This window comes from Phyllobates terribilis, unplaced genomic scaffold (assembly GCF_046119375.1).
Source record: "Phyllobates terribilis strain yellow unplaced genomic scaffold, ASM4611937v1 Scaffold_2__4_contigs__length_985480577, whole genome shotgun sequence".
NCBI lineage: Eukaryota > Metazoa > Chordata > Amphibia > Anura > Dendrobatidae > Phyllobates > Phyllobates terribilis.
In genome coordinates, this window is record NW_027362762.1 from 796,705,766 (window position 1) to 796,719,402 (window position 13,637).

The 13,637-nt window shown below is 43.4% G+C and overlaps 1 protein-coding gene across 3 annotated transcripts in view; it reads right to left on the bottom strand.

The window, feature by feature from the left end:
• SH3KBP1 (SH3 domain containing kinase binding protein 1) overlaps positions 1-13,637 on the bottom strand; it is a 464,745-nt gene that overhangs the window by 165,854 nt on the left and 285,254 nt on the right. For all 3 annotated transcript variants that reach the window (XM_073667463.1, XM_073667464.1, XM_073667465.1), the window contains one exon: positions 1,635-1,828. In XM_073667463.1, coding sequence (XP_073523564.1) covers positions 1,635-1,828 — 194 coding nt within the window. The remainder of the gene's footprint in view (positions 1-1,634; positions 1,829-13,637) is intronic.

Genomic DNA, 13,637 nt, shown 5'->3' on the forward strand with positions numbered 1-13,637 from the left:
AGCGGCATCAGGTGAGGAGAAGTGAGGTGAGTATTTGATTTTTTTTTTTTATGTATGGAGGCATGGGGCATTATATGCGGAGGGGACATCCTGCATGGGCCATTATATGGGTGGGAGGTGACATCCTGCATGCGGCATTATATGGGGGTGAGGTGACATCCTGCATGGGGCATTATGTGGGGGGGGCACAGCCTGCATGGGACATTATGTGGGGGCACAGCCTGCATGGAGCATTATAAGGGGGCCAGTATTCTGTATGAAGCGTTATATGGGGGCCAGTATCCTGTATGGAGCGTTATATGGGGGCCAGTATTCTGTATGGAGCGTTATATGGGGGCCAGTATTCTGTATGGAGCATTATATGGGGGCCAGTATTCTGCATGGAGCATTATATGGGGGCCAGTATTCTGTATGGAGCATTATATGGGGGCCAGTATCCTGTATGGAGCATTACATGGGGGCCAGTATTCTGTATGGAGCATTATATGGGGGCTAGTATTCTGTATGGAGCATTATATGGGGGTCAGTATTCTGCATGGAGCATTATATGGGGGCCAGTATTCTGTATGGAGCATTATATGGGAGCCAGTATCCTGTATGGAGCATTATATGGGGGCCAGTATTCTGTATGGAGCATTATATGGGGGCCAGTATTCTGTATGGAGCAATATATGGGGTCCATTATTCTGTATGGAGCAATATACAGTATATGGGGTCCACTACTCTGTATGGAGCAATATATGTGGCCCATAATACTGTATAGAGGACTATGTGGTGGCCATAATACTGTATGGAGGACTATACTGTCCGGTCGGCACTGTGCACTGCGAGGATTCACCATTTTCTGAGCTATTGTAGAATTTACAATAGATATCCCTCATGTAATGTAAGAAGTGAAATCTTTGGCCTTGTACTATATATATATATATATATATATATATATATATATATATATATATATATATATATATATATATATATATTTCTCCGCCGTATCTTTGCATCATGAATCGTGGTATGTGTTAAAGGGGCCCACTGAGACTCTCGCCCATGGTCCACAAAAACCTGGAGCCGGCCCTGGTATCACGTATAATCAAAATAAAAAAATATATTGTCTGTCAGTGATTTTTTGAAAAGCTGTTCAGAAAAAATAAAAAGTCAAGTTGGCAACCCTGATAGGGAAACAACAATGTGAACCCTACTGGGACTGAGACACCTATGATATTTGTACGGAGCTTTGTAACATGTCAGCATCATGCAGATGACGGGAAATAAATATACATTTGTAGCAAAATGTTCCATCCCCCAGATCATGCATGCCTGACCAATGAGTTCAGAAGAACAGCACATCTAGAAGAAGGTCATCCACTGCTGATGGTCACTATGAAATATGTTCTAGTCATGTAAAGCCGAGGAAATGAAGGAAGAGCAGAAGAGAAATGTATTTTGTTTTGTAGGATGATCTGATATGGAATATGTAAATATGAAGTATCGGTGAAGGCCACCAGACTTTCAGGCGTCTATATGAGCCTCCATTGTGATTTCTTACCAGTCAGCCCAAGTCTAGTCTCTCTTCCTTGTAAACCCAGACGCCGGTACAATAAAACATGTACAGCACACAGACACATATTTACCTTTTCTACTGAAGCAATGTCATTTTCTATTTCCATTGACCTTGGCCTCAGTTTAATTGGTTTGTCTTTGAAAATATCCCCAAAGCCAAATCCCCTGATCTTTTTTGCCTGGTTTTCTGCTCCACTTGTTCCATTAGTCCCTTCTGACTTGGAGTCGCCCCCATCACTCTCGGAGCCGGCAGTATCTTTAAATCCTGCCAGGAAGAGAAACATAATTGCTATGACAACCTGGTCTGATTTTAGGAGGTAACCGTTCCTTCTTCACTGTACTTCTAATAAATGAGGCTTTAGATATGGAAAAAAATCTAAATTATGTAAAATGTTAAGACGCTTTATCCTAGTTACTAGGTATTCTATGAAAGTGCCATGACGTAAATACTTACACAATATCTAACCACCAAGGGTCCGATTCATTATTGCATTTGCGATGTTTTTTGAGTTTTTGGTGTTTTGTGCCTTTTTTTGGTTTACAACAAATACATCTTTCCATTTGTGCCTTTTTTGAAGTCTATCTTATGTGTTCACCTGTTTGTTTTTAGATTGCCAATGTGAGCGAGGTAAAGGGTTTCCAGATGTCTTTGCCCGATTTATCATTTGGGACTTTCCAAAAATTCACAAAATTTGTCAGAAATGTACTCCAGTCCCCACAACCATAAGTGATTTTATGTACACCAGTAATTGTTTAGTATTTTTGTGACATTTTGCAAAACGTTTCTTTTCGCTCTAAAAATTTGCAAAGACGGAAAACAAGACCATATTTAATTTATCCAAAATTCATGAACTGTGTCCACTATTCTTATAAATTTGGCACCAAAAAAGTCAGTGAACACTACAATAGAAAAAAAGAAAAGTAACTTTAAAAAACACAAATGATGAATCGGGCCCCAATTTTTTTAAATCATTGCAGTTTCTGTTTCTTCCGCTTACAAGGGTCATCTCTTTCCTTACTCTACATCAAATTTCCAAAACAAGAAGCAACATTTCCCCTTCCACCACCAAACCCCATAGTACAGCTTTTCTGTTACTCACGTAGCTCATGACGGCCTTACAAACAACCATGAATGATCGTTTTAGATGTCAAAATTAGTATCAGTTGCACATTTGCAACAATGCAGATCATTACATCACAATTTATCACTTTTACTTAGTTCCCGTAAGTTCTGATTTATACTTTAGTGCTTCTTTTTTTCTCAGCTAGTCAGCTGGGGCAGAGAGTGAAATTAGACTCATTTCATTTCATTTATGGTAAACTTGTATTCATCACGAACATTGCCATTTTCTAGTTCACAAACTAACAATCTTTTAAACAGACCTAATAATGAATGAAAAGGATTTGTGGTACATAGCTAGTGATTGGGGAAAAATCTACAACAAAAACACATATAAAAAAGTGACAAAAACGCAGCGTTTTTCCCGCCAACACATCAGGATTTACAGCAGAATCTGTGCTGCCATTCTGCATCGTCGGCAGCGCAGAGCCAGTGGACCTCCCGTCACCTGTAAGATGTGCCGGCGTGATGACATCATCGAGCGCCTTAATGTACGCGCTGGCCAGACTGGAAGTGGAGCCTCGGGTACCAGAAGAGAGCACCGGGGGAAAGGGAGCGAGGTGAATATGTTTCTATGTGTGTTTCTTTTTAATAATGTGTATGGAATGTGGTGGCTCATACTGTGTATAGGTTGCTATGTGCCAGCTCATAATGTATATAGGAGGCTATATGGGGGCACACATTGTATACAGGAGGCTATGTGCAGGCTCATAATGTATATAGGAGGCTATATGGTGGCTCACACTGTATACAGGAAGCTATGTGGGGCTCATACTGTATACAGGTGTTATGTTCTGCTACCAGAGCTAAGGAAAGAGAGGAGATCTGTCCCTACGATAGAACTCAGCTTGATCCCTACGATGTAACAGGGAACCTGATCCTGCGATCAGACCTGCTAAAGTCCTAAGCTAGTCTGTACGGAGACCTATAGATGTGGGGAAGGAATCCCTACAAGTACTAAGGACTGGGAGGAAAATGGGACACCTCCTAACAGAAATAGTAGCAGACAGACGAACAAACAAAATATATAGAACATAGAGGTCCGTAGACCAAGCAAACTAACAGAGTTAGATACAGAGCACAGGCTAGCTAGAAAGTAGTTATACAATGAAGTCCAGCAAAGCCAGAAGGGCGGAGCAGGATTAAATAGGCCAACAAGGTCATGTGACCAGCAAAGGAAAAAACCTAAGAGCAAGGTTCTAACAGTACCCCCCCTTCTAAGAGGATCCTCCGGATCCCCTAGGACCAGGCTTATCAGGAAATCTCCTGTGAAACGCTCTGATAAGTCTGGACGCGGAAACATCATCTGACCTCACCCAAGAGTTATCCTCGGGTCCGAAACCTTTCCAGGCCACAAGATACTGCAAACTACCTCTATACCGTCTAGAGTTAAGGATGCGAGAAATTTCATATTCCCCGTCCTCCACCACCGGAGGAACAGAGGCAGAGGCGTCACCATCCGACACAACAGCTTTTTTTAACAGAGAGACATGAAATACCGGATTAATTCTCCAGGAGGTAGGAACCTCCAACCTAACAGCAGATTGGTTGACAACCTGAAGCACCTTAAAGGGCCCTACAAACTTGGGACCCAATTTCTTAGAAGGAATCCTCAACCGCAGATTCCTAGAGGACAACCAAACCATGTCACCAACAGCGAACAAAACCTCCTGTCGTTTCCTATCAAAGTAGTCTTTAGATTTTCTGTTGGCCTCCTGAAGATTACCACGCACATCCGTCCAAACTCTCTCCAAATCACCGGAAAAATTCTCCTCCTCAGGCACGGCAGATCCCAACTTGGAGAACGACCCAAACGACGGATGTCTCCCAGAACAACAAAAAAAAGGCGAACAACCAGCAGAAGAAGATGTATGATTGTTCAGAGCAAATTCAGCAAGTGGCAGAAACTCAGACCACCCCTCTTGATTGTCTGCCACAAAACAACGCAAGAACTGCTCAACATCCTGGTTTTTCCTTTCTGTCTGGCCATTAGATTCAGGATGATATCCGGACGAGAACGACAAATGAACTCCCAACCTGTCACAAAAGGCACGCCAAAAACGAGCCACGAACTGAGGACCCCTATCAGAAACAATGTCAGTAGGAACGCCATGAAGTCTGACAATTTCCTTGACAAAGGCCTTAGCGAGAGTTTTAGCGCAGGGCAGTTTGACGAAGGGAACCAAGTGACACATCTTGCTAAAACGGTCCACGACCACCCAGATGACAGTAAAACCCTCAGAGGGGGGAAGGTCAGTTATAAAGTCCATAGTCAAATGTGTCCAAGGAGCACTGGGAACCTCCAAAGGACAAAGCAACCCCGCAGCAGGAGTATGTGAGGACTTAGATCTAGCACATATAGTACATTGACGCACCCACTTAATGACTTCCTTCTGCCATCCAGGCCACCAAAAACTGCGACCCACCAGTCTCTTGGTCTCAGAGATTCTGGGATGACCTGCCAACCGAGATTCGTGACACTCAACAAACAAATCTCTCCTAAAGGTCCCAGGCACAAACAACCTCCCATGAGGAGTGTTAGATGGGGCATTCTCCTGTGCTTTAAGAATCTCATCTTCCAAAACGGAGTCCAAAGCAGCTATCACAACACCTTCTTGTAAAATGTTCTCCTCTTTCTCAGCACCGACTATGGGAGAAAAACTGCGAGACAAGGCATCCGCCTTAACATTCTTAGTACTAGGGATGTAAGTAACGGAGAAATTAAACCGCAAGAAAAACAGTGCCCACCTAGCCTGACGGGCATTCAGGCGCTTGGCAGCATCAAGATAAATCAGATTTTTATGATCCGTAAGAACCTGAACGGGAAATTCCGCACCTTCCAAGAAGTGGCGCCAGTGTTCAAATGCGAGTTTAATAGCCAATAATTCCCGATTACCAATATCGTAATTCAGTTCAGTCTCCGAAAATTTTTTTGAAAAAAAGGCACAGGGATGTAATCCATCCCCGTTATCCTGAGACAATACTGCGCCAACCCCCACAGAGGAAGCATCAACCTCAACCAAAAACGGCTTAGTCACATCAGGCTGCATAAGGATGGGAGCAGAGGTGAACCTCTTCTTGAGATACACAAAAGCTTCAATGGCCTCAGAAGACCACTGAACCGCATCAGCACCTTTCCTGGTGAGATCGGTCAGAGGTTTGACAATACTAGAAAAATTTTTTATGAATTTTCTGTAATAATTGGCGAAACCTAAAAACCTCTGTATCGATTTCAAACCAATAGGCCTAGGCCATTCCTGTACAGCTTGAACTTTAACCGGGTCCATCTCAAAACCTTCGCTGGAGATAATGTAACCCAAAAAACTAATTCTCTGTACAGCGAACTCACATTTCTCCAGCTTAGCAAAAAGCGTATTGTCCATTAACAACTGTAATACCTCACGTACGCTCCGCCAATGAGACTCCAGATGCGGCAAATAAATCAAAATGTCATCCAAATACACAACCACATTTTTGCCGATCAAAGGTCTAAGGATGTCATTAATAAGATTCTGAAAAAATGCTGGAGCATTAGTAAGACCAAAAGGCATAACCAGATTCTCAAAATGACCCACAGGAGTGTTAAAAGCAGTCTTCCATTCGTCACCCTCCTTCATGCGCAACAGATTGTATGCCCCCTTAAGGTCAATTTTAGAGAACCACTTGGCCCCCATTAACTGGTTAAACAGATCAGGAATCAATGGCAGTGGGTAAGGATTGCGTACAGTAATTTTGTTAATCTCACGAAAATCCAGACAAGGACGTAAACCGCCGTCCTTTTTTTTTACAAAAAAAAATCCAACCGCCACAGGAGACTTAGAGGGCCTAATGTGACCGGCGGCCAAACTTGTCTGTATGTATTCCTCCAAAGCCTTCCTCTCAGGAATAGTAAGGTTAAATAAACGACTTTTAGGAAGAGTCGCTCCAGGGACAAATTCAATAGAACAATCATAGTCTCTATGGGGAGGCAAAACCTGCGATTCCTTCTCAGAAAAAACTCTCCAAAAATCCTGAATAGGAACAGGCAATTCTCCCCTATCCAAAGCTGCAAGACGCCCGTTACAACACTTGTCATAACATTTATGGCTCCAGGATTTAATTTCACTGGTAGACCAATCCAGTACAGGATTGTGAAATTTTAACCAGGGCAATCCCAATATTACTGGAGAAGGCAAGTTATTCAAAACTACCAAATCCAATTTCTCATGGTGAACACCATTAATAGTGAGAGGAAATTCACAGACCTTGAGAGTAATATTCTTCAAAGGGGAACCATCCACAGAAACCACAGCAATGGGGGATGATAAAGGTTCGGGTTTTAAATTGAGTCTTTCCAAGAATCCCCCATCAATTACATTCAGAGTAGACCCACAATCAACAAACACCCGAAATTCCATTAATTTTTCCTGAGCAATCGTGGAAGCAGCTAAAAATACACCCTTGGAATTTAAACAGGCAATACGGGCATGACTGACCATTTTTTTTTCTTTCTTCATACGAAGCTCACAGCCTTTAATCAAATGACCAGATTTTCCGCAATAGAAACACAAGCCTTCAGAAAATCTGCGATCTTTTTCTTGAGAGCGAGGTGCCACCGATCCAATCTCCATCGGTTCACCACTGTTAGTACACACATTCTCATAACCAGAAACTGACATAGCAGAGGATTTGCTCTCATTAACCCTTGCACGCAGTCTCCTATCCACCCGTATAGCTAATTGCATACCCTTTTGCAAATCTTCAGGTGTAGGATAAGCAATTAGCAGGTCTTTAACCCTTTCATTGAGCCCAGCAAGAAATAGACTTTTCAGAGCAGAATCGTTCCACCCTGTTTGAGTAGACCAACGACGGAAATGAGTACAATATTTTTCCACATTACCTGATCCCTGTCTCAAACGTCTCAACTCAGTCTCAGCTGATGCGACACGGTCAGGATCATCATATAATAGCCCCATAGCAGAAAAAAAACTATCCACTGATCTGAAACATGTATCACTACGTTGCAAAGAAAAGGCCCACTCCTGAGGCTCTTTGCGCAAAAGTGACATTATGAACCCTATGCGCTGGGATTCATCCCCAGAGGACTTGGGTCTCAAACGAAAATACAATAAGCAAGCATTTTTAAATGAAAAAAATTCTCGGTGTTCACCAAAAAATAAATCCGGCAAACATACCTTAGGCTCCAAGAAATGTGCTCCAGGACAGTTACTCACGTGCTGACGGAGCTCGGCCACCTCCAGAGAGAGTCCCTGCAGGCGATGAGCCAAATCCTGAACCGACACCATGATGGAACAGAAAAATCTTTCCTTAGAGAATTTGCAGGCTGGACTTACTGTTATGTTCTGCTACCAGAGCTAAGGAAAGAGAGGAGATCTGTCCCTACGATAGAACTCAGCTTGATCCCTACGATGTAACAGGGAACCTGATCCTGCGATCAGACCTGCTAAAGTCCTAAGCTAGTCTGTACGGAGACCTATAGATGTGGGGAAGGAATCCCTACAAGTACTAAGGACTGGGAGGAAAATGGGACACCTCCTAACAGAAATAGTAGCAGACAGACGAACAAACAAAATATATAGAACATAGAGGTCCGTAGACCAAGCAAACTAACAGAGTTAGATACAGAGCACAGGCTAGCTAGAAAGTAGTTATACAATGAAGTCCAGCAAAGCCAGAAGGGCGGAGCAGGATTAAATAGGCCAACAAGGTCATGTGACCAGCAAAGGAAAAAACCTAAGAGCAAGGTTCTAACAACAGGAGGCTATATGCAGGCTCATAATGTATATAGGAGGTTATATGGGAGCACACACTGTATACAGGAGGCTATCTGCAGGCTCATAATGTATATAGGAGGTTATATGGGAGCAAACACTGTATACAGTAGGCTATCTGCAGGCTCATAATGTATACATGAGGCTATATATGGGCTCACACTGTATACAGAAGGCTATGTGGGGGCTCACACGGTATACAGGAGGCTATGTGCAGGCTCACACTGTATACAGGAGGCTATGTGCAGGCTCACACTGTATACAGGAGGCTATGTGCAGGCTCACACTGTATACAGGAGGCTACGTGCTCATAATATATATAGGACGCTACATGGGGGCTCATACTGTATATATGGAGCTATGTGAAGGCTCATACAGTATATAGTAGGCTACGTGGGGGCTCGCACTGTATACAGGAGGCTATGTGGGGGCTCACACAGTGGAGGCTATGTGCAGGCTCATAATGTATATAGGAGTCTATATGGGGGCTCATACTGTATAGAGGGAGCTATCTGCAGGCTCATAATGTATATAGGAGGATATGTGGGGCTCACACTGTATATAGGTTGCTATGTGCAGGCTCATAATGTATATAGGAGGCTATATGGGATCTCACACTGTATACAGGAGGCTATGTGGGGGCTCACTCTGTATACAGGAGGCTATGTTGAGGCTCATAATGTATATAGGAGGCTATATGGGGGCTCATACTGTATATAGGGAACTATGTGCAGGCTCATAATGTATATAGAAGGCTATGTGGGGCTCACACTGTATACGGGAGGCTATGTGGGGCTCACACTGTATATAGGGAGCTATGTGCGGGCTCACAATGTATATAGGAGGTTATATGGGAGCTCACACTGTATACAGGAGGCTATGTGTAGGCTCATACTGTATATAGGAGGCTATATGGGGGCTCATACTATATATAGGGAGCTATGTATAGGCTCATACTGTATATATGGAGCTAAGTACAGGCTCAGATTGTATATAGGAGACTATGTGGGGGCTCAGACTGTATCTAGGTAGCTATGTGGGGGCTCATACTACATATAGGGAGCTATGTGCGGGCTCATACTGTACATAGGGGGCTGTGTGTCGACTCATACTGTATATAGGGAGCTATGTGGGGGCTCATACAGTATGTACGAGGCTGTGTGGGGGCTCATATTGTATGCAGGGGCTTTATGGGGGCATATCGCCTGGGCCTGTGAGTTGTTATCCTCATTGCAGTATGGCTCATGGTCTCCTTTTCTTGTCCTGATTGAAGGAATTCCCAGATGAACCCCTGAATGACTAAAAGAGGGGGGAAACACGTTGAAAGAAGATGCCATTAAGCTAAGTACACAATTGTTCACTGTTCAGGCCATGTGGGGTATATACACTGTGTTCCAAATTATTATGTAAAAAGTGTTTAGGAGTGATAAGGGAAGAATTTTTTTGTTTGTCAGTTAAACTCATTGATGGTGATGTGTGTCAGGGCTCTTTATATCACTGTAAGCAATTGCAGACACCTGTGCTAATTAGTTTGGCAGGTGTGTCCAATGAAAGGCAAGACTACTTAAGAAGGCTGTCCCACATTATTAAGCAGCCTACATTTTCTGCCAAAATGGGAAAGAAAAAGGATGTGTCGGCTGCTGAGAAGCAACAAATTGTGGAGTGTTTAGGTCAAGGCATGACTACAATCAACATTGCCAAGACACTTCATCGTGATCATCGCACAATCAAGAAGTATGTAGCTGATTCACAGTACACACGTGTGCGTGCTGATAAGGGAAAATTGAGGACTCTTTCCTACAGGCAATTACGTCAGGTTAAAAGAGCAGCGGCAAAAAAGTCTTGTCATAGCAGCAGACAAGTTTTTGAAGCTGCTGGTGCCTCCAAAGTCCCCAGAACAACAAGATGCAGGGTCCTTCAAAGGTTTGCAGCTGTGCGTAAGCCATGCTGTCGACCTCCTCTATCCACTGCACACAAGCAGAAACGGCTCCAGTGGGCCAAACAATACATAAAGACTGACTTCAAAACTGTTTTGTTCACCGATGAGGGTCGTGCAACGCTCGATGGTCCAGATGGATGGAGTGGAGGATGGCTGGTTGATGGACACCCCATGCAAACACGGCTACGGCGCCAACAAGGAGGAGGTGGAGTAATGTTTTGGGCTGGAATCATGGGGAGAGAGATTGTCGGCCCCTTTAGGATCCCTGAAGGGGTAAAGATGAACTCCATAATGTAAGTTGAGTTTCTCAAATAGCACTTCCTGCCATGGTTCAAGAAGAAGAACCGTGCATTCCGCAGCAAGATCATTTTCATGCACGATAATGCACCGTCTCATGCTGCACATAACACATCAGCATCTCTGGCTGCTATGGGCATAAAAGGGGACAAACTTATGGTGTGGCCCCCATGCTCCTCTGACCTCAACCCCATTGAGAACCTCTGGAGCATCATCAAAAGGAGTGTCTATGATGGCGGGAGGCAGTTCACATCTAAGCAACAGCTCTGGGAGGGTATTCTGTCCTCATGCAAAACAATTCAAGCAGAAACCATCCAAAACCTGACAAATTCAATGGACGAGAGAGTTCAGAAGCTCCTTTAGAACAAGCGGTCCTATGTGCAAATGTAACATCACCTAGAATTAAGTTTTGAGTTGAAAACTGTTTGATTTCAGTTTGTAATAACCTGCTAATGCTTATAATTTCAAAAATGACCATTTTTTGGTTCTTTATTAAAATGAAAAGGTTGAAAACTCTGCTGTGCATAATAATTTGGAACATGCATTTTGAGTGCAGTTTGAGTGTTTTTTTAAAAAAAATATACTGTTATCATAGGCAGTTTGTACAAAAAACCAATTGTACTCTAATAGTTATATGACTGGAAAATTACAATGACTGCAATTCATATAGGTAATTTGGGAAAATCTGAGAAAATATTATTTGCATAATAATTTGGAACACAGTGTATATACACTGCTCAAAAAAATGAAGGGAACACTCAAATAACACATCCTAGATCTGAATGAATGAAATATTCTCATTGAATACTTTGTTCTGTACAAAGTTGAATGTGCTGACAACAAAATCTCACAAAAATCATCAATGGAAATCAAATTTATTAACCAATGGGGGCCTGGATTTGGAGTCACCCCCAAAATTAAAGTGGAAAAACACACAACAGGCTGATCCAACTTTGATGCGATGTCCTTAAAACAAGTCAAAATGAGGCTCAGTATTGTATGTGGCCTCCACGTGCCTGTATGACCTCCCTACAACGCCTGGGCATGCTCCTGATGAGGTTGCAGATGGTCTCCTGTGGAATCTCCTACCAGACCTGGACTAAAGCATCCGCCAACTCCTGGACAGTCTGTGGCGCAACATGACGTTGGTGGATGGAGCGAGACATGATGTCCAAGATGTGCTCAATCGGATTCAGGTCTGGGGAATGGGCGGGTCAGTCCATAGCTTCAATGCCTCCATCTTGCAGGAACTGCTGACACACTCCATCCACATGAGGTCTGACATTGTCCTGCATTAGAAGGAACCCAGGGCCAACCGCACCAGCATATGGTCTCACAAGGGGTCTGAGGATCTCATCTCGGTACCTAATGGCAGTCAGGCTACATCTGGCGAGCACATGGAGGGCTGTGTGGCCCTCCAAAGAAATGCCACCCCACACCATTACTGACCCACTGACAAAAAGGTCATGCTGAAGGATGCTGCAGGCAGCAGATCGCTCTCCATGGCGTCTCCAGACTGTGTCACGTCTGTCACATGTGCTCAGTGTGAACCTGCTTTCATCTGTGAAGAGCACAGGGCGCCAGTGGCGACTTTGCCAATCCTGGTGTTCTGTGGCAAATGCCAAGCGTCCTGCACGGTGTTGGGCTGTGAGCACAACCCCCATCTGTGGACATCGGGCCCTCATACCACCCTCATAGAGTCGGTTTCTAACCGTTTGTGCAGACACATGCACATTTGTGGCCTGCTGGAGGTCATTTTGCAGGGCTCTGGCAGTGCTCCTCCTGTTCCTCCTTGCACAAAGGCGGAGGTAGCGGTCCTGCTGTTGGGTTGTTGCCCTCCTACGGCCCCCTCCACGTCTCCTGGTGTACTGGACTGTCTCCTGGTAGCTCCTCCAGCCTCTGGACACTACGCTGACAGACACAGCAAACCTTCTTGCCTCAGCTCGCATTGATGTGCCATCCTGGATAAGCTGCACTACCTGAGCAACTTCTGTGGGTTGTAGAGTCCGTCTCATGCTACCACGAGTGTGACAGCACAACCAATATTCAAAAGTGACCAAAACATCAGCCACAAAGCATTGGTACTGAGATGTGGCCTGTGGTCCCCACCTGCAGAACCACTCCTTTATTGAGTGTGTCTTGATAATTGCCAATAATTTCCATCTATTGTCTATTCCATTTGCACAACAGCATGTGAAATTGATTGTCAATCAGTGTTGCTTCCTAAGTGAACAGTTTGATTTCACAGAAGTCTGATTTACTTGGAGTTATATTCTGTTGTTTAAGTGTCCCCTTTATTTTTTTGAGCAGTGTATATATATTATATATATATATATATATATATATATATATATATATATATATATATACAGTACAGACCAAAAGTTTGGACATACCTTCTCATTTAAAGATTTTTCTGTATTTTCATGACTATGAAAATTGTACATTCACACTGAAGGCATCAAAACTATGAATTAACACATGTGGAATTATATACTTAACAAAAAAGTGTGAGACAACTGAAAATATGTCTTATATTCTAGGTTCTTCAAAGTAGCCACCTTTTGCTTTGATGACTGCTTTGCACACTCTTGGCATTCTCTTGATGAGCTTCAAAAGGTAGTCATCGGAAATGGTTTTCACTTCACAGGTGTGCCCTGTCAGGTTTAATAATTGGGATTTCTTGCCTTATAAATGGGGTTGGGACCATCAGTTGTGTTGTGTAGAAGTCTAGTGGATACACAGCTGATAGTCCTACTGAATAGACTGTTAGAATTTGTATTATGGCAAGAAAACAGCAGCTAAGTAAAGAAAAACGAGTGGCCATCATTACTTTAAGAAATGAAGGTCAGTCAGTCCGAAAAATTGGGAAAACTTTGAATGTGTCCCCAAGTGCAGTTGCAAAAACCATCAAGCGCTACAATGAAACTGGCACACATGAGGACCG